Below are 19,605 nucleotides of genomic sequence, written 5' to 3' on the forward strand. Positions count from 1 at the left end.
TTTTTTCAACTCGGAAATGCTGAGTGTTATGTCGAGCAGAGGTTCCTTGCCTCAAATCTGCCAATGATGAATGGTCACGAAGGATTTCAAACCTTTCATCTACTTCCAACGAGGAACAGAACTCGTATAAGAAACTGAATTGGGATGATATCAATGTCTGAGATACAATTGTTCCAAGTTGAAGGAAATCAATAAAGAAAAATTAGCACATCTGGCGACAACACTGGGAGCGAGGAGAGATAGTGGAGGATATTGTGGCCAATCGTGAGCGAACAATGCGATATTGTGGCCAATCGTGAGCGAACAATGCGAGGGTTTGCCTGACAAGAAAGAAGTTCGACGGAGTTGGAATGGAAACAATTAGCTTCAAACTTGTAGTGACTGGAGTGGTGTGCAATTAGGTTCACTGTTAATGGAAACAATCAATGTTAACCTTGATGAATCATGGGTATTGTTCTTTTTTAACCTAGGAAACTCGTGTGTTCAAAGTGATGAGCACAGAGAAAAAGCATGGGGGCAGTGAGAATGATGGGAATGTATTCGAAACGATGCGTTTTGAGAGAGATTTTAGCGGCGTAGCGTTTCAGTAGCCAGTGAATTAAATTTACGGGGAAGGGAGGTCAAACTGCAAGCAAGAAGCTTAAAGATGGCGTGATGGGCCATGATTTTTGGCGTTTTGATTGAATATCATTTATATTCTTTGAAGACATGTCCTACACACATTATTGCCAAGTGATTGTTGGAGACATTGCCCAACTAATGAAATAAGCATTAGCTCAATCTGATTCTCGCTGCCTTAGGGGCAACGCCTGGGCAAATATATGTTGATCTGTATATCTCAATTCACATGTATATAATAATATGATAGAATAAAGTAATTCATGCGTCCCTGAAGAATCCATGAGTGCTAGAGAAATCTCGATTACCTCGAGTGCAGGCAGGTACACAACCCTCAAGTCCCCAGAGCCTTCAGAGAGTTCAGAGATAATGGAAGTAGAAGAAAATGAGTCGTGTGTTTGTGGTTACCGACTAATCGTCTTATATAGATCAGATCGGTAACCGCCTTATTAAATAATTAAATAATTATAAAATCTATTATCTCTGACTCAGTCAGTTAAGAGATAGGAAATAACTGATAGCTACTGGATTGTGGGTTGGGCCTCTGCCTATTGGGCTCACTTGTGTGGTCCACCTATCACGATCCACACAAGATCATAAGGACCAATTTATTGGGCTTATTAATTAATGCTAATTCATAAATAATATTCCAACAATCTCCCACTTGAATTGCATTAATTAAGCAAGTTGTATAAACAAGCCACAAACAAATTCAGAAAATGAAACTCCACAAAATCACTGAATCCTATGGGGAAACAAGTGATATGATATCTCATAATCTGAGTAAAATATGAAATTTTATTTCAAATACAGCTCAGTAAGATAACAACATAAATCACTGATTCCTATAGGGAAACAAGTGACATGCATAGCGTGCCACAACAGAATCATTGAATCCTATAGGCATACAAATGATATAGACGCATCTAACTGAACTGAACATAACTCACAGAAGAAAACAAAGCCTAAAGAGAAATTGCAATAAAGAAGGTTCTCAAACTCCCACTAAACTAGGGCATCAAAGGAATTCATAATACCCATACAAGTTACATGATTTTGAAAAACTTCTACAGGTAAGCCCTTAGTCAGCGGATCTGCAAGCATCTGCGTGCGAGGAATGTGTACCACACGGGTTTGAGACTCAGCAATTTTCTCTTTCACAAACATAAGTTTGATATCAAAATGCTTTGTACGACTGGAATTTCTGTGATTGTTAGCATAGTATACTGCAGATTTGTTATCACAATAAATGGTTAGAGGACGTGATATTGACTCAACTAGGTGCATGCCAGATATCAACTTCCTCAGCCATATAGCGTGGCGTGTAGTCTCAAAGCAAGCAATATACTCAGCTTCCATAGATGAAACTGCCGTAAGTGTTTGTTTCACACTCTTCCAAGAGACAGCTCCTCCGGACAACATGAAAATATAGCCAGTCGTGGATCTACGATCATCCAGACAAGAGGCAAAATCTAAATCTGAAAAGCCAACAATCTCAAGATCTTCTGATCCCTTAAAGTCATAATCAGAATACCCAACAACCTCAAGAGAATTTGACCTTCTGTAAGTCAACATATGATCCTTTGTACCTTGAAGATACCTCATAACTTTCTTAGCAGCCTTCCAATGATCCGGGCCTAGATCATTTAAGTATCGACCTAGCACTCCAATGGCAAAGGCTATATCTGGTCGAGTACACACTTGAACATACATAAGGCTGCCGACAGCGGAAGCGTATGGTATCTTTCTCATTTCAGCCCTCTTCTTATCATCCTTGGGACACTGTGACTTTGACAACAGCTCATCTTTCTGTACAGGAGCAGGTGAAGGAGAACATAAATCCATTTTGAATCTCTTAAGTACCCGCTCAATATAAGTGGCCTGTGATAAGCCAAGAATACCACGAGATCTATCACGATGAATTTGTATCCCAAGAACAAAGGAGGCTTCACCCATATCCTTCATGTCAAAATGGCAAGACAATAGGTGCTTTATCTCATTGAGAAAATTTATTGAATTGCTGGCTAATAAGATATCATCAACATAGAGAACGAGAATGGCAAAATTGTTCCCATCAAACTTCTGATAGATGCACTGATCTGAGACATTCTCAACAAAACCGAGAGAGGTGATAACTTCATCAAATTTCAGATACCACTGCCTAGAGGCTTGTTTTAACCCATAGATGGATCTCTTTAATCTGCACACTAGATGTTCTTTACCGGATTCAACAAAACCATCAGGTTGTGTTATGTAGACTTCTTCATACAAATCGCCATTCAAGAATGCAGTCTTGACATCCATCTGGTGAAGATTAAGATCAAGCTGTGCAACTAAAGCCATTACCACTCTAAAAGCATCTTTGGTGGATACCGGAGAGAAGGTTTCTGTGTAATCAATACCTTCTTTCTGGTTGTAGCCTTTAGCTACAAGTCTGGCTTTATATCTATCAATTTCACCCCTAGCTCCTCATTTTGTTTTAAAGACCCACTTGCAACCCACTGGTTTAAACCCCTTTGGTAGCTCTACAAGCTCCCATACGTGATTGCGGTACATAGAGGCAATTTCTTCACTCATAGCCTCCAACCATTCAGAAGAATGTGAGCTAGAAATAGCCTCCTGGTAACACATTGGGTCTAAGCTATCAATAGCATCTGAATCAAATTCCTGCAAATATACCATGTAATCATCTGGAATAGCAGACCTGCGAACCCTTTGGGACCGTCTCGGTTCAACAACCATATCCCTATCACCCTCTAAAGGTGGTTCATCTTGAGCTTCATTCTGATCCACGGCATTATTTCTGTCAACATGAGGAGTTGTCAAGATAGGCATAGGCAAAATACTACTTTCATCATGCAAGGTAATGTGCCTAGGCACAGAGCTCCCACTGTCTAAGGCATCTTCAAAGAAGTAAGCTCGGTCAGATTCAATTACCCTAGTAGTGTGATTTGGACAATAGAATCTGTACCCACGAGATCCGATGCAATAGCCAATAAAGAAACCATCAACAGTTTTAGCATCAAGCTTCATCTGTTGTGGATTGTAAGGTTTTACCTGTGCTTTACAACTCCAAACTCGCATATGTTTCAGCGCAGGAGTCTTTCCAAAATACAACTCATATGGAGTCTCTGGAACTGACTTGCTAGGAACTTGATTCAAAATATAAACAGTAATTTTGAGTGCATCACCCCACAAGAATTCCGGCAGTGAGGAGTGACTGATCATGCTCCTAACCATATCCATGAGAGTACGATTTCGCCTTTCTGCAACCCCATTTTGCTGCGGGGTGCCAGGCATAGTATACTGAGCTTCAATACCATGCTCTTGAAGGTACAAAGCAAATGGCCCAGGGTTCCTACCAGTCTCAGTATATCTCCCATAAAATTCTCCTCCTCTATCAGATCTCACACACTTGATCAACTTGCCAGATTTCAATTCGACTGCTGCTTTAAAGGTCTTGAATGCATTAAGGGACTCGCCCTTTTCACGCAAGAGTTCAATCCATCCATGACGAGAGTAATCATCCGTGAAGGTGATGAAATATCTGAAACCACCCATAGCCGGAGGCGTGATAGGTCCACAGATATCAGTATGGATTAGGTCTAAAGTATTTTCAGACCTCTTTGCCCTTTTGGTCCTAGCTCTAGCAGGGAATTTTCCCTTTATACAGTCAACACAAGTCTCAAAATCTGAGAAATCAAGGTCTCGTAAGACGCCTTGCTTGATCATGCGTTCCAATCTCTCTCTAGAGATATGACCCAAACGACGATGCCATAACATAGAGGAATTATCATTGGGCCTTTGACGTTTATGCCCAATAGCAGCATTGACATGAAGATTAGGAAGTTCAAGTGACCAATCATTCAATCGATATAAACCATATATCAAGGAAGCGACACCAACATTAATGGAATCAAAACAAATGTCAATTTTCCCATTTCCTTAGAAGAATGAATAGCCACAAATATCCAATGCAGAAGTTGAAATTAAATTCCTCTTCGCAGAAGGTACATAAACAACATTGTTCAAATGTAAAACATGACCAGAATTTAAATACAAAGAAATAGTTCCAATGCATTCAACCAATGCCTTACTCCCTGCTATGCCAAAGACTGACCTCTGTGCCTCACTTAGAACCTTCTGGTTTCTTAGCCCCTGTGGAGAATTCACAACATGTACAGTGGCACCAGAATCTAGCCACCATGAGTCAAAGGAAGTTTCAATGGTGTTAGATTCAAAACAAACTAGAGCTAGAGGGGCAGTTTGAAGAGTTGTACCTTCACTTTCTTGTTTGTTCTTCAATTTGAAGCAATTAGGTTTAATGTGACCCGGTTTCTTGCAATAATTGCATAACCCTTTAAAGGGTTTCTTCCTCGACTTCTCACTCTTATCACCATCCTTCTTAAAGGTTGGATTATTAGGCTTTGGGGCATCATGCTTCTTCCCTTTTTCTTATGTGACCCTCCAGATTTGCTGCTAGAGCCATGGGAAACATAGTTTATGGAGTGAGAGGAATTCTTCTTTATAGCTTCCTCTTCTTGAGTGACTATCGATATCATCTGGTCAACAGACCATTCAGCTTCTTGTGAGTTGTATGAAGTCCTCAAGAATGCGTACTCTGATGGCAGTGATTAAAGAACACGGTAAACCAAGGTGCTTTCACCCAAATCAATCCCATATGACTTAAGCTTGTTATAGTAATGAACAAGCTTCAGAATGTGCTCCCTGACACCAGAAACTCCGTCGTATCGAGTATTGTCAAGAAGTGACAGATAGTAGTTCTTTTGAGTCTTGTCAAGCTTCTTGTATTTGTTACCAATAGCTTTCAAGTACTCCACTGCAGTATCATTTTCAGGAATGCTGTCCCTAATTCCCTTTTCAATTGTGTACTTGATGATCGCTAGACAGATCCGGTTGGACTCACTCCATTGTTTATGGAAGGCTATTTCAGAAGCACTGGACTTGGAAGAGAGATCCACAGGCTTGGGCTCTCTCAGAGCTAAATCTTTCTCAGAAATGGTCAGATACATATTGAGAGACTCTTTCCAGTCATCATAATTAGTCCCATTAAGAGCCTTCACAAAGGATAGTTGCGTAAAAGCAGAAACTGAAATCGTAAAACAGAAAATGGGAAATATTAATTATGCGTGCACAACATAATTATAAAACAGAATTCCCAACAAGCGATTATCAATTATGCAACTATAACCATGCACTAAGAGGGCTCATATACCATAAAGATTTAGCTCACACAAAAGTCCATACAAAATAATGCATTAAACATTTCCATACCTATAGGGTACAATAAATATCTAATACATTAAAGGAGTGCTATTAGCCTATTCTCAAAGCCAACCATCAAAATCAAATTAATAATGTCATACCTATGGGGTATGTCCATTATCAATGCTACAAGATCCTGAAGATCATCAATAATTTACAAAGTCACAAACTTTATGACTTTAGGACAAAACAAAATAATTTTAAAGTCCTTAAGGTCTTTTGGGAATTAAGGAACAAATTTAGGACTTGAGTGAAATTTTGAAAGGTTATCAGGGGTAAAGGAGTAATTCTGGAAGAGATTTGGGTCAAAATTGAAATTCTAGAAGTTAAGGGACTGAACTGTGATTTCTAGAAATAAATTGGGGCTAATACATAAATACAAGAAATTATGGGCCCAAATAGGTAATTTAAAACTAGGGCCGAAACGCGATTAACAGAAGTTTTTTTTTTTGAACCAGGTCATCTGGGCCCAAAACACGGAAACCGGATCCCTTTCCTTTGCACCGCCAGCTTCGCCTTTTTTTTTTGGATTTGGGCCCAAACTAAATTGTGGGCCCATAATCCACAGAACCGGATCCCTAGGATCCGGTTCCACGACCCGTTCTGGGTCCTCTCCAGCGCGAGCTGGAAGATGAGGAGGAAGGGGTTGTCGGCGTGCCAACGGTTACCGGACGCCGGCGAACCCGAAGCTGCCAGTTACCACGACGGTGGCAGTTCCACGGTGACGTCGTGAACTTGAAGAGGTGGAGAGAGAACGTCGGCGATGACAGAATCTCCTCCTTTTTTGTTTAAATATATATATAAAGATTGAAGACAAAGTTCTCATATTCAAATCTGAAGAATATGGATCATAAGAAATTTATCAACATGAGCAAGAATCTTTTCAATATATCAAAAAAAAAATATACGTAAAGGGAATTGAGATATATAAATTTAAAAGTCGTTACCAAGGCTCTGATGCCATGTGTTGATCTGTATATCTCAATTCACATGTATATAATAATATGATAGAATAAAGTAATTCATGCGTTCCTGAAGAATCCATGAGTGCTAGAGAAATCTCGATTACCTCGAGTGCAGGCAGGTACACAACCCTCAAGTCCCCAGAGCCTTCAGAGAGTTCAGAGATAATGGAAGTAGAAGAAAATGAGTCGTGTGTTTGTGGTTACCGACTAATCGTCTTATATAGATCAGATCGGTAACCGCCTTATTAAATAATTAAATAATTATAAAATCTATTATCTCTGACTCAGTCAGTTAAGAGATAGGAAATAACTGACAGCTACTGGGTTGTGGGTTGGGCCTCTGCCTATTGGGCTCACTTGTGTGGTCCACCTATCACGGTCCACACAAGATCATAAGGACCAATTTATTGAGCTTATTAATTAATGCTAATTCATAAATAATATTCCAACAATATAAGCACAAACGATTATGTAGTCCATTCATTGGCGCTCTACCGCACCAATGATAACCATCTCTAGATTTCTTTGTTAGCAGTATCCGTCGCTCACCCACTCTGATGAGCAAAAATAACGCCTGAGCAACAGACCCCTCCTCTCTGATTAACTCTACACTGCACTTCGTACTCAATGTTTCGTTGCTTAATTAAGCTTCAGCTGTAGCTAAGCTAACCCGCAAGCACCTTTTATTGCACTTCACTCCATCCATACTCGGTCCTTTCATTTAATGGTCACATTTGCGGGCAAAGGTCCTGTGCTTGGACCGAAAGGGAAAGAGAGAAAGATATGTTGGGAAATCACAAAGTTATTGCAGAATTCAATAACCGTATTAATAGAGCGTTTCCCTCGTAGATGGTCCGCCTCCGCCCCTGTGGTAATGATCGGAACCACCTCCATTGACATTTCTGGGATTCCATTAAACACTGGCAGGCCAACCCGAGAGGGTAACAAGCACCAGCATAGGCCCATCGTTCCAAGATTACACCAAGGCATTAAATTTTAAAACATTGCATGGTCCTTGAACCTTCGGATTTATAGAGAGGTCCTAAATCCTAAATCATTCAGAACCCGGCACACCTAATCCCCAACATTACTCTAAGTGTGGAAACAAATTCACTCGTCCAAGTCTGCATGCAATTTTCTGACGCGGTTGATAAACATTTACACCTTCTTAAATAGACCACTCATTCGCTCATATTTCTAATTGTAGCCCTTCCTTCTCACATCTAAACCCCTTTTGTATTATTCCATCTCATGCCATGGATTTCTATGGAAAAGGATCTCTCCATAGTTTGATGGACAAGGAAAATATGGAACTTCAACCTCAATTTCACCTCAGCGTCCGAACCCATAAAGAGACAAGCAAACATGATGTTCAATTAAGCTCGCCGAGGCCTTCTAACTCTGACGCCACAATGTTCCCAATGATGCCATCCCCTGGCCCTGAATCGCCATGGACGCGTTCCCCGCACCCAGTTTCTCCTCCTCCTCCTTCGCTTCTTTACTATTGCATCGCTTCGCTCCATCGACACGACGGTAATATCTACGCAATCGCAGCTTCAAGGGGCTTAGTCTTTACTGGCTCTGACAGCAACAGAATCCGGGTGTGGAAGCAGCCCGATTGCATGGACAGAGGATACCTCAAAGCTAGCTCTGGCGAAGTCCGATCCATTTTGGCTTATAGTGACATGCTCTTCTCAACCCACAAAGACCGCAAGATTCGAATTTGGAACTTCATGGTTTCTGACACCTTTAAATCCAAAAAGGTCGCCACACTTCCCAGAAAAAACTCGTTTCTTCTGTTCTCCAGAGCAAGCAGCGCCCAGCAACATAAAGACTCCGTTTCTTGCATGGCTTATTACCATTCAGAAGGGCTCTTATACACTGGATCTCATGACAGAACAGTGAAAGCTTGGAGGGTCTCAGATAGAAAATGCGTAGATTCATTTGCGGCACACGAAGATAATGTTAATTCACTGATGGTGAACCAAGACGATGGTTGTCTTTTCAGCTGCTCCTCTGACGGATCGGTGAAATTATGGAGGAGGGTCTACACAGAAGACTCGCACACCCTCACAATGACTCTTAAATTCCAACCTTCCCCTGTCAACACGATGGCATTGAGCACATCCTTTAACCATTGCTTTCTCTACTCGGGGTCTTCGGATGGTATGATTAATTTCTGGAAGAAAGAGAGATTGTGTTATAGATTCAACCATGGAGGGTTTTTACAGGGTCACCGTTTCGCAGTTCTTTGCCTAGCGACGGTGGGGAACTTGATATTCAGTGGATCGGAGGACACAACGATAAGGGTGTGGAGGAGAGAGGAAGGGAGCTGTTACCATGAGTGCTTATCAGTTTTAGATGGACACAGAGGGCCAGTAAGATGTTTAGCAGCCTGCCTTGAGATGGAGAAGGTGGTGACGGGGTTTTTGGTGTACAGTGCGAGTCTGGACCAAACATTTAAGGTGTGGAGGGTGAAGGTTTTGCCTGATGAAAATTTGTGCTTGGAGTGCACTGATCAGCGCGACGCCGGGAAGAAGATTACAGAGTACGATATGAGTCCTGTTTTGTCGCCGTCGTGGGTGGAGAAGAAACTTCGAGATACCTATTTCCAGTGAGATTCCGGAAATCACTTCCCCCGGGTCCCTCACAGTCACAGGTGTTTGTGTACCATTCGCTAGTGCGAACTCCATGGTCAAGTTATGTACTCTATTTCTTAATTCTTAATTAGCCAAATGCTTCAGTAACTCGGCAAGTAAATCATCAATAATATTTTTTTAGATAACAAAATCATCAATAATACTAATTATAGTATAACGTTTTTTTTTAAGAAAAATAGTACGATCGTTTTGTTATATAGGAAATCTGGAATATAGTTTCTTTTTCACTTTATTTATAGTTTTTGAGTTTTTTTTAATTAAATAGTTTGAGAGTTAAGGAAACATAAAATAACAACTTTTTTTGGACAGAACATAGAATATAAAATTAATTGCATGCATTTTTGTTTAAATTTATGATCTCAAAATAAAAAATTATTTCTATTTAAAACTTATTCTGTTTTAAATTAAAATATATTCTTTCTGTTAAATATATTCTTAACTAAGAGTTTTAAAATAAAGGATATTTTGACAAGAAACCAAAATTGAATAAAAGCATATAATGATAACAGTTTATTTTCTAAAAAAATACTTGCAGGAATTTAAACCCTCCGAGGGAATCTTAAATCTTTTCTTCTATAGTTAAATGCATGAATTTATTGGAATTAATTAAAATACTTATCAGCCTAGATTTACCCATAAAAAAGATGTTATATGATGTGCAATTATTTTTAAAAATCAAAATTTGAAAGCCATCATCTCAACTTAACACATGCATTTAATTTGAGGACTACATTACATTGGTGTTCACCACCAACAACACCACACAGGCACACACACATACACACACAAAATTACATGAATACATAAGACAAGCTCATGGTCTAATTAATAATGCACTATGAGAGATGGAGAGCTAGACAAGCTAGGAAATAAATACAGCTAGCTTGCTAGCGGTTTTCTTCATCTCGAGGAAGAAGGGCATGGGATCTGTTGATGAAAAAGGTCTCGTAGATGAAGCCAGCAAAGGCACCCCCAATGAGTGGGCCGACCCAGTAAACCCAATGATCGGCCCAATTGCCGCTGACCAGAGCAGGCCCAAAGGACCTTGCTGGGTTCATAGAAGCGGCGGAGAAGGCCCCTCCGGCCAGGATATTAGCGCCCACAACAAACCCAACCAGGGTGGGCCCATGCCCATCAATGGCTCCCTTTTTCGGATCCACCATCGTTGCATACACGGAGAACAGCAATGAAAATGTTAGGATGACCTCCCATAGCACTCCCTGAGCGTACCCCACTCCACTCGCCAGCGTGTGCACCGGGGTTGGCTGCACATTTATCATTTGGCTTCCCAATCAGGATCATAACTTCCGATTCAATAATTCAATAGATTAAATGGCAAATCATTACCAGTCCGCCGGAGAGGTAGTGAAGAAGATAACAGGCAAGGGCCGATGCGAGTAATTGATCGATCCAATAAAGGATGGAACGGAAGAGGGTGATGTGGCCGCCCACGAGGAGGCCGATCGTCACGGCTGGATTGAGGTGGCCGCCGGAAATGTGGCCAGCCGATATCATGGTGGCGACCACAAGTGCATGTGCCATGGCCACGGCAAACAGCCCTACCAAAGCGTCTGCTCCTAGCTTTTCTAGATGACCAACAAAAAGAAACGAGTAAACTACATATCCATAGATAGTACGCGTCAACTAGTTAAGAAACTATGAAGTACCGGCAGCCATGGCAGAACCGACACCGGCGAAGACAAAGAGGAAGGTGGTAATGAACTCGATGACGAGGGCCTGAAGGCAGTCGGGCTGGGTAGCCTCCCGAGAGGTTCCGAGAGCGATCTTGGGCATGACTGGATGGATAGCGATCAGGGAGCAATAGATAGATAGGTTATGGTGGGTTTGGCATATTACATGCGAGGTTTCCAGTTATATATATGCAAAACAAAGGTACAAATATAAGTAAGGGAGAACTATAACATTTGTCATGTAAAAAAAAAATTAATTACTGTAGGACTAGTTAAAAATTCATTCTCAAACTTACAGTAATTAACTTTTTTATATAAGAATTTAATGTAATTCTCCGTATAAATAATTGCGTCTTACTTTTTCTATTCCAAATTAAATGTCCAATAATCAGATTCCCACATGCCATCACTTATTTGGGAGGAGATTCTTTCCTGGTCTCCTCCCTCAGGTCCCCTCCTGCCCTCACATAGTGGGGGTGCGCACTATGTGAGGGGACGACATGAGGGAGGAGGCCAGCAGAGAGCCCTGACCCAACTTTTCTATTCCATATAATTCGATCGTCATAAAACATGAGGAATTATTGAACCTCACTTGGACGCTTGAGCAACGTGAGCGACAGCTAATTGTACCTGATTAATAATATTTTCAGGGGCATTTGATTTGCCTAGGAAGTTTTCAAACTTCGACTTTGGCAGAAGCTCGTCATGTCTTGGCTTCGGACTATTCCTGGGAAATCATATATTATAATATTAATGAAGCAAATAAATTAGAAAAGTAAACGAGGGAAGGGATTTGAGTTTTCCCTTGTAGGAAAATCACATCACTGTGTTATTGAGGATCCCAAGACCAGTTGACCTTTTGAAAATGGAAGGAAGAGGGTAGGTTTTTGTTGTCTTTTGTTAGAATTATGATGTTGTTTTGGACTAAGAAAAAAGGTTAGGGTGCAGAGGGCCTCTCAATTAAAGCGAACATGGATTTCACTGTGTCTGTATGGGCCCATGCGATGTTCACAGCTTTGTCATTCACCTCACATTGCATGATGACGATGTTGCCGCCCACTTCTCGCTCCTTTTCCATATTCACCAGTCAATCCACCATATTATAATATACCCTACTGTTCCACAAACGGACAATTCGTGAAAAGCAAGCATGCCAAAACCCAAGACATCATATGTCACTGAGACTTCAAGTAACTCCATTCCAAAACTCAATACATTTTACAACGCCCACAACCTTGAACATGAGCGGCTCGATCGTCTCCTTCCAGTTATCATAGCACCTTTTTTTATTTTAATACTTCCAATACGTCTTTACGCAGGTTTTATACGGATCGCATATTAACCAGCATGTGTCAGGAACATAAAGAAAAATAAATGGGGAAAGGATTTGAGTTTTCCTCTATTTTTAAGACGAGTTGAACAGAAGTGGGGAAAAAGAATACCAGTGTGTCTCGCATGTTTCTTACACTGCTTGACTTCCTTCCAACGTTGGAAGGAATAGAAGAGGTAAGCTGATGGAGAAAAAAAAATAATTAACATGAATAAAAAACAAGATAAATAAAAATCACATGTTAGTGATCAACATAAGATCATGAACATGTGACACAACACACATGCCAGTTTCTATCTCTTAGATCAAGGTCTCTGGACAGTTACCAGTGAATTCAGGGGTAACACTGTTAATATCTAATGAGAAACACAGCATTACAGAATGAAGGAACGGCGAACTCTTTCAACTTGGCGGCGGAAGGCTTGTGTTTTCTCAAAATCTAAATATTTCCACATTATTAGTTTCCAGTGATATTTTAAAATTAAAATGGCCTTAAAAGAGCTGCAAATTCTTTACTTTGTTGGTGAAATGACAACGATTGCTGCATTAGTTTCCTGAGATGGTTGAGGACTGAGCCGTTGAGGTCAGTGTTTTGAACCTCAAACCGAATGTCCAACTAAAAAAAATAACTGGTCATGATTTTCAAGGACTAACTAGTTAGATTGATGATTAAATTGATAATATAAAAATTAAATAAAAATAATATTTATCATTATAAAAAATAATATTTATATACACAAATATATAAATAAATATTAATTTGTCAATGGTGCTTGAAATTTCAACATTGAAGGTTAGATTCCTGGACTATTGGACTACTAGAGCTAGAGGAAGAGGTTGGAGGAAAAATAAGAGATTAAGTATGAATCATGGAAGAGAGATTAGAGATTAGAGAAGAGAAGACAGAAAAAAATTAGATATTAGAGAAAAAAATTATAAATCTGAGCGACTTAGCCTAAATTTTTTTTTGTTTTGAATCAAGTTGACCCACCGTAGTTTCAGGGTTAAATCCGATTCTATGAAAACTGCCTGGTTCAATCCAGTCCAAAGGCAAATTTGGTTCAATTAGTTGAACCAAATCATTTTACTTAGCAAGCAACGGTCGAACCATCTTGTCCGGTCCAATTCTCACAACATTGGTTGAGGTAAAAGGTCCAATCACTTTACAATCTTACAATCTACATCTTAGTTTGTTCCCTCCATTTCTATATAAAAAAAATTATACCACATAATTTAAAAAAATTAATTAACCATAATAATTATGTTTGAAAATAAAAAAATAAATTAAAATACCCTATGTTAATCAACATAAGTATGTATTAATTACTTTTTATTATTATAAATTATGAGAGATAATTTAAAAAATGTGTAATAAATGTTTATTGAAATAGATAATTTTATTTATATAAAAAATAAGTAAAAAATGATTGTTTTTTTTTTTAACAAATAGAAAGGGAGAGAGTAACAGTTGTTGTGTCACAATTTTTTAAGTATATATCGATTTTCACGGTGGGATCCGTGTGGGCTGCTTCCACAAAAATGTGGTTTGCATCGCTCTTACCTTGAAAATAAACACGCGGTGGCTGGCAATGATTATAAACAGGGGTAGACTTTGGCCCTCTAATTTTTTAATTTTTTTCGCAAAACATTAAGAGTTATATTTTTTTAATCTTTTAAGATATATTTATATATAATTAATATTAAATATAAGATTTAATTACTTTATTTTTAATAAATGTAAGTTAGTACATGAAAAGTTTAAAAAATCAATATCTAAAAAATATGTTTTCTTTATAAACATTTAATATATTGTGCAATTTGTGTTATGTTTTTTTTTATTTTTTTCTTTTAATATATTTTACAATCTATATTTTTTAAAAGTGGAAGATCAATATCTTAAAAAAATATTGATTCATGGCTCCGCAACAAAATTGAAAATGAATATTTTACTAATTTAATAATAATTTATGTTGAGAAAGTGAAAAGTTTACCACATACATGATAATTGATATATATCATGAAGAATTAATAAGCAAAACTTAAAAAATGAATATGCATATTTATTTTGATTCTATATTTGTAAAATTAAATATGAATATATATGCTGAAATATTTATGTTATGTTAGTGTTATATATATATATATATACTTCAATTACAATATATGCTTTTTGATCATGACCCCCCTAATTAAAAATCCTTACTCCGCCTCTAATTATAGGTTTTATTTGCTGCCCAATTGATTGCTCAAGAAGATGTGGACATTCACTTGATGACTTGAAGTCATTGAGAAGGAGAAAAATAGAATAAGCTCAAAAACCATATTGACTAGGTTAGTTTGGCACGGCAATTCAACATATACTTGATCCCCTCAATCCATATCTGTTTGTCATGTTTACTTGCACATTCAAATTCTATTATCCTGTCGGCTGTTTTTAATCCGAAATAAGCTCTCCTCTCAATCCCGTCTTCCCTTTCCCTTTCAGGCCAGGCTGGCATATCACTGCACACTCCAGTGACTATATCTGCCACATTAGGTCCGTACCTTAACCATTGTTGACAGGGAGTGGTAGGAAGATAACAAGTAAGCAGTAGGTTCAAAATTTGCTTACATTTCTTCTTTTTCTTGAACGTTCCTCCCATATGCTTGCTTTTCAATTTGGCTACAACCTGTTGCCATTTTTTCATTCAATAGAAATTTCCAAACTCAAATATTGATTAGAGACGAAGTCACAGTAACAACGAATTTATCACGCTGCTTTATTGCCTGGAGAGGGACTGTCAAAATTTTATGGACAGCTATGTTCCTCTATCTGACGTAAAGTTTAAGAATTTACGCCTATAACTTGTTAATGAACAATTGAACATGTAGAAATATTTGTCACCAATTACCTGCAGATTTGAATTTACAACGAAGGACACTTGCTTCCAGTGAAGATCCCCTGTCACATTTAATAAAAAGAGAGGCTCAAACAAGAATTTGAGTCTTTTGTATATATATCTGGACTTTTTAATTTCAATGTTATTGAGGTTTTCATTGAAAACAAGTAAGTGAGCATACCTTTTCTTGTACGTTTGAGAAGTTCTCCGCCTCTGAAGACGCAGTCTAGTGCTGTTAACATGTTTGCTTCTTTCCCTTCTTCAAACCTTTCCTCCGCTAATGGAAATGTTGAGCTTCCAATCCCCTTTTGCAGCCTTGCTTTTAGAGTAGCAGCTCCTCGTAAGGCTGTAAACAGTGTTTGATTTCATCACAAATTCTCTTCTATATGTTAGTAATTTCAAGTCCATGGCAAAAGAATTCAATGATTGTGAGCTTTAGCCACCCATTTTTACTACGTGTTAATACTTGATTAAGGAAATCTCTTTTTTTTTTCACCTCTCCCTAATGAGTTACCGTGTTATGTTGATCCTAATTAATTCAGTCAATAATGCAGATTAGGCAATCTTCCTGAAGATGTAAAATGCATGATTTATGTTCTACTTGCATCAAAATCAGCGGAAGCTGTTCCTCTTGGTCTTAGATTTGAGTAATTAATGGAAGTTCAGATACCCGTAGCTGCTCCGGCTGTTAAAGTCATTATGTCTCCATTGGTCTTTGCATTAATTGCAGAGTTAACTGCCGTTAAGATTTGACCGTGATCAGCTCCCATATCTTCGGCAATTTCAATACAGTGAGAAGCTACTAAAGCTGCTGCAGATGCAATAGCAGAAGAATTCCTTGGAGGATCTTTGTTGTTGGAAAATGGCATATCAGGTGATGCTGTTGAAGCTGCAACTGCAGCAACCGCAGCAGCCACACCTGCCACAGATACTGCTGCGTGCAATTGAGCATTATGGGTCCTTAATTCCTGCTTTTTCCTCTCCTTCTGATCCTTCAGCCACCTTCCCATAGTCTTCCCTTTTAACAAGCTCCTATAGAGCTGCTGAGCAAAAAATTGCACCAAGAAAAAGAAAAAGAAGAACTACTGATTAACGTTAAGCTGGTATTTGAGAATAACTGATAATGGTGATCACTAGGTTTAATATAACATACCCCATTTCGAAGTAAGTGTTGAGCAGAAAGGAATTCTGGATTGAGTGCCTGATGAAGTAAAAATAACTCCTGCACATAATGGATGGCAAGGCTATTAGTTGGCATGCAATAAAGATAACTGCCGTCAGGGGTAAAACAGAAGGGTGCTCAGTTATGAACAAGATGTTGAGATACTCTAAAGTTATGGATTAAGCAAATTGACTTTTGTGAATTCCCATGGGAATATTGGTGATAATCAAAAGTGTACTTAGTTGATGACAAAAGCAGTTTTTTCGAGAAAGCATTCTAATTCAGAATAGTTTAATGGACTTCATTTCTCTATGCTGTGACCTGAAAGGGCCAAATCATCATGTACAAGATAGTGAGGACTGCATCTTCAAGGTATTGACTGCTTAGAGATAACGTTGGTGTGTTTAAAACACATCCAGCTCCCATATATCAAGATTATCAGTACATAAGGAGAAAGTAACAAAGTATACCTTCATTTCTTCACTTCCTCTTGCTGAAATTGGAGGGCTACACCCATTAGTTAACTGCAAGCGATCATCAGAACAACAGGACAGACAAATAGAATTAAATGCCTGTTCATATATAAGAATATCTCAATCACAATAGATAGCTAGGATATAGCAACATCCTTCCTTATCACCCCCGTTTGTTTATATGCTTGTAAGGCTTAAGCTTGTCAGAAGTGCTTCTGCTTTTTCTCTCTTTTTTACCGTGTGTGTGAGAGAGACATAAGATCCATTGAGAAAACTAAATAACTTTTTTAAGATTTCCGTTTGTCTGCATTGGCAACTCAAAAAGTATTTCTTAGTAGTCTAGTTAAAATTTTCAAAATGGTCCAGATTCTTACAGAATCTTTTGAAGCAGGGGAAGCCTTGGTAGCAGCAGGACAGGAAACTGGAATCTGGACACCAGTAGAAGCCATGATATTGGTATTATTCAGTGCCTTGGATAGCTCCATGGCTGAGAGGCTCCATGATCTGGCCAGAAACTCCATGGATTCAGTTGGAGTTTCAGGAGGGGCACAAGACACTGCTGACCACTCAATAGGACCATTCTCATCTATCTTCTCCAGGCCTTTAACAGAGCATTTAGAGTTGCTTGAGCTCACTGACACCAAAAGGAAGAATAGAAACCGAGTTAAGTGCTGTGTTACATCAAAATAAGGTTTGGTCATAAAAATATTTAGTTCTGTTTGGTCAGCACTTTGCAAAGCATATATTTTCACAGCTTTTTTAGCGCCGGAGGAAGAGGATTCAATGGACAACAGAAGTCTGGATTAACAGGGAGCTCTTCATTTTACCACTTACTTGTCTGTAGTAGTAATTGCTCTCAGGCCTCAGTCACTCAGGAGTTGGAGAAGGAGGGAGAGTACAAAATCTTAGCGAAGTGAGAAAGCAAGATCAAGATGATGACAGGGAGCAACAGTGAGATATTTAACAAGAAAATGTGACGCTATTTTCAAGTTTTATATTTTGGAGAAAAATGAAAACGATGTCATAGAATCTTTTGTGGGGAAGGGAAGGACCCAGTTTAAAGGTCATTAGGTCATTTATTCTTGTCTCCACCTTCAGATGTTGCTTTTAATTCCCACTCTTATGTGCTTTATACATAAAGGAGATAAAGGCCCGGTTTTATGGCAGCGGAGTTCATCATTACTTGCATTCGTGTTTGTCGCCATTGTCACTTCCTAAAGTAAAATCCGGGGTCCCATTATGAGACCACGTTTCTTTCTTTAATTCCGCCCGACTCCTCCTTGTTCTGTGCATTAACATTACACAGAAACTGGCAAGTTAAACAGTTGCCTTGGAGGCTCCATTTGGTTCTAGATGGATTTCCAACTGTAAAGTGAACAATTCTTTTACCCTAGTGGGCAGCTGCAACAAATTTACCATGCCATTATTGTCTCTACTGTTTCCCCGCGTGCCTACTTTTTTCCCCTCCTCTCATCAAGCACACGACAAGGGTTCCCCCAGTACTCCTATTTCTATGCTCTCATCACACACACTTCTTATGTATAAATTTTGCCTTTTCAACTGTGTTCAGTCGGTCCATGGGCAACAATATTGATCTCTTCATCAAATTAACCACTTGTTATCAGAGATAGGGCGGAACTAGGTGTATGTCAAGGGGGCCAAACACCGCCCCCTCCGCCCCCCCCCCCCCCCAATTTTTTTCCTGGGCCGGAACCTTTCCGTCCTTGTGTAAATTGCTAGGGGTTTAGTTGTTTGCCAAAACAAAGTCATTTTTATCAATAACCAAAAAAATAAATAAAAAATTCGAAGTCAAGAAAACGAAAAGTTGCAGTCTAACACAAAGAAAGAAAGAAAGAAAGAAAGAAAAATCACCAAAAATAAAGCCTAAAATAGAACTAAAAAAAAAATCCTGAAAAAACAAACAAACTCAACAGAGCAAAACAACATTGATATCCAATACCACTTCTAATTAGTTTTATACTTTTATTAGAAATTCTACTCCTTTTACCCCGCCATAGTCTCTTCTTTGTTTGTTTGGGTAAAAACTTAACCCTAGTAGACTTGAAGTTAAAGAGTTTACCAAATCATGGTATGATAATAAATGGGAGTAGGTAGAAGAATTGAATGAATAATTTGGCCAAAGTCAGACCAAGTAACATGCTGGGCCTTGTGTTCGGAATTCGGATTATTAATTCCCTCAACCACCCTTTCTTCCAAGGAAGAAATGTCTTTGATGTCAAAATTAGAGAGCAATGTGAGAGTTGAATTAATAGGCATCGGAAAAACTTCTAAATTATCCATCACTGTGTAATTCGTGGCGGCTGTGATCTGCACAGTATCATTATTTTTAGGGAAATCATTGTCGACATAAGTTATATCTTCAGACATTTCATCCCCACATTCTGGACATACAGAGTACTTCACATTCGTCACATAGTGGCAACCATATTCGCACGCATAAAGTCACCTTGGAATCTTCCACTTTTCCTTGTCCTTGTTATCTTGATTATTCAACATGTAATTTGCAGCATCTTTGTTGAA

The 19,605-nt window shown here is 38.8% G+C and overlaps 3 protein-coding genes across 6 annotated transcripts; 1 reads left to right on the forward strand and 2 right to left on the reverse strand.

Annotated features, from left to right (window-relative positions):
• The first annotated feature begins 7,811 nt into the window (after positions 1-7,811).
• Positions 7,812-9,659, forward strand: LOC129302422 (protein JINGUBANG-like). The gene has a single exon (XM_054941302.1). It carries the CDS (start codon positions 8,126-8,128, stop codon positions 9,485-9,487), a length of 1,362 nt encoding a protein of 453 aa, XP_054797277.1. The 5' UTR covers positions 7,812-8,125; the 3' UTR covers positions 9,488-9,659.
• Positions 9,660-10,226: 567 nt separating this feature from the next.
• Positions 10,227-11,393, reverse strand: LOC129302429 (aquaporin TIP4-1-like). The gene is made up of 3 exons (XM_054941312.1): positions 11,197-11,393; positions 10,877-11,115; positions 10,227-10,794 (listed from the first exon to the last, which is right to left on the reverse strand). The coding sequence occupies exons 1-3, from the start codon at positions 11,321-11,323 to the stop codon at positions 10,417-10,419; spliced, it is 744 nt and encodes a 247-aa protein (XP_054797287.1). The 5' UTR covers positions 11,324-11,393; the 3' UTR covers positions 10,227-10,416.
• A 3,463-nt stretch (positions 11,394-14,856) lies between these two features.
• LOC129302424 (VAN3-binding protein) lies at positions 14,857-18,068 on the reverse strand. Of its 4 annotated transcripts, XM_054941307.1 has the most exons (9): positions 17,899-18,061; positions 17,439-17,698; positions 17,062-17,163; positions 16,583-16,651; positions 16,100-16,469; positions 15,611-15,775; positions 15,442-15,491; positions 15,162-15,219; positions 14,857-15,074 (listed from the first exon to the last, which is right to left on the reverse strand). In XM_054941307.1, coding segments are annotated over exons 1-9 (1,272 nt in total). In that variant the 5' UTR covers positions 17,900-18,061; the 3' UTR covers positions 14,857-14,877. The 4 variants fall into 4 exon arrangements, with proteins under 4 accessions (XP_054797282.1, XP_054797278.1, XP_054797281.1 ...); XM_054941303.1 differs by having other exon boundaries at positions 14,857-15,219; positions 17,899-18,068; XM_054941306.1 differs by having other exon boundaries at positions 14,857-15,219; positions 17,062-17,115.
• Positions 18,069-19,605: the final 1,537 nt, after the last annotated feature.

Source organism: Prosopis cineraria, unplaced genomic scaffold, assembly GCF_029017545.1.
Source record: "Prosopis cineraria cultivar Desert tree isolate PC_DT_omini unplaced genomic scaffold, ASM2901754v1 PC2, whole genome shotgun sequence".
Classification (NCBI taxonomy): Eukaryota; Viridiplantae; Streptophyta; class Magnoliopsida; order Fabales; family Fabaceae; genus Prosopis; species Prosopis cineraria.

What these genes read in the sequence shown, in the direction of transcription:
- LOC129302422 (XM_054941302.1), top strand. Translation starts at nt 8,126, where the DNA reads ATGGATTTCTATGGAAAAGGATCTCTCCATAGTTTGATGGACAAGGAA.
- LOC129302429 (XM_054941312.1), bottom strand. Translation starts at nt 11,323, where the DNA reads ATGCCCAAGATCGCTCTCGGAACCTCTCGGGAGGCTACCCAGCCCGAC. An exon ending in CGGTTCTGCCATGGCTGCCG is followed by an intron (nt 11,116 to 11,196) that starts GTACTTCATAGT and finishes TTGGTCATCTAG; the next exon opens with AAAAGCTAGGAGCAGACGCT. An exon ending in ACTACCTCTCCGGCGGACTG is followed by an intron (nt 10,795 to 10,876) that starts GTAATGATTTGC and finishes ATAAATGTGCAG; the next exon opens with CCAACCCCGGTGCACACGCT.
- LOC129302424 (XM_054941303.1), bottom strand. An exon ending in AACACTTACTTCGAAATGGG is followed by an intron (nt 16,470 to 16,582) that starts GTATGTTATATT and finishes TTTGCTCAGCAG; the next exon opens with CTCTATAGGAGCTTGTTAAA. An exon ending in TCTCAAACGTACAAGAAAAG is followed by an intron (nt 15,492 to 15,610) that starts GTATGCTCACTT and finishes TAAATGTGACAG; the next exon opens with GGGATCTTCACTGGAAGCAA.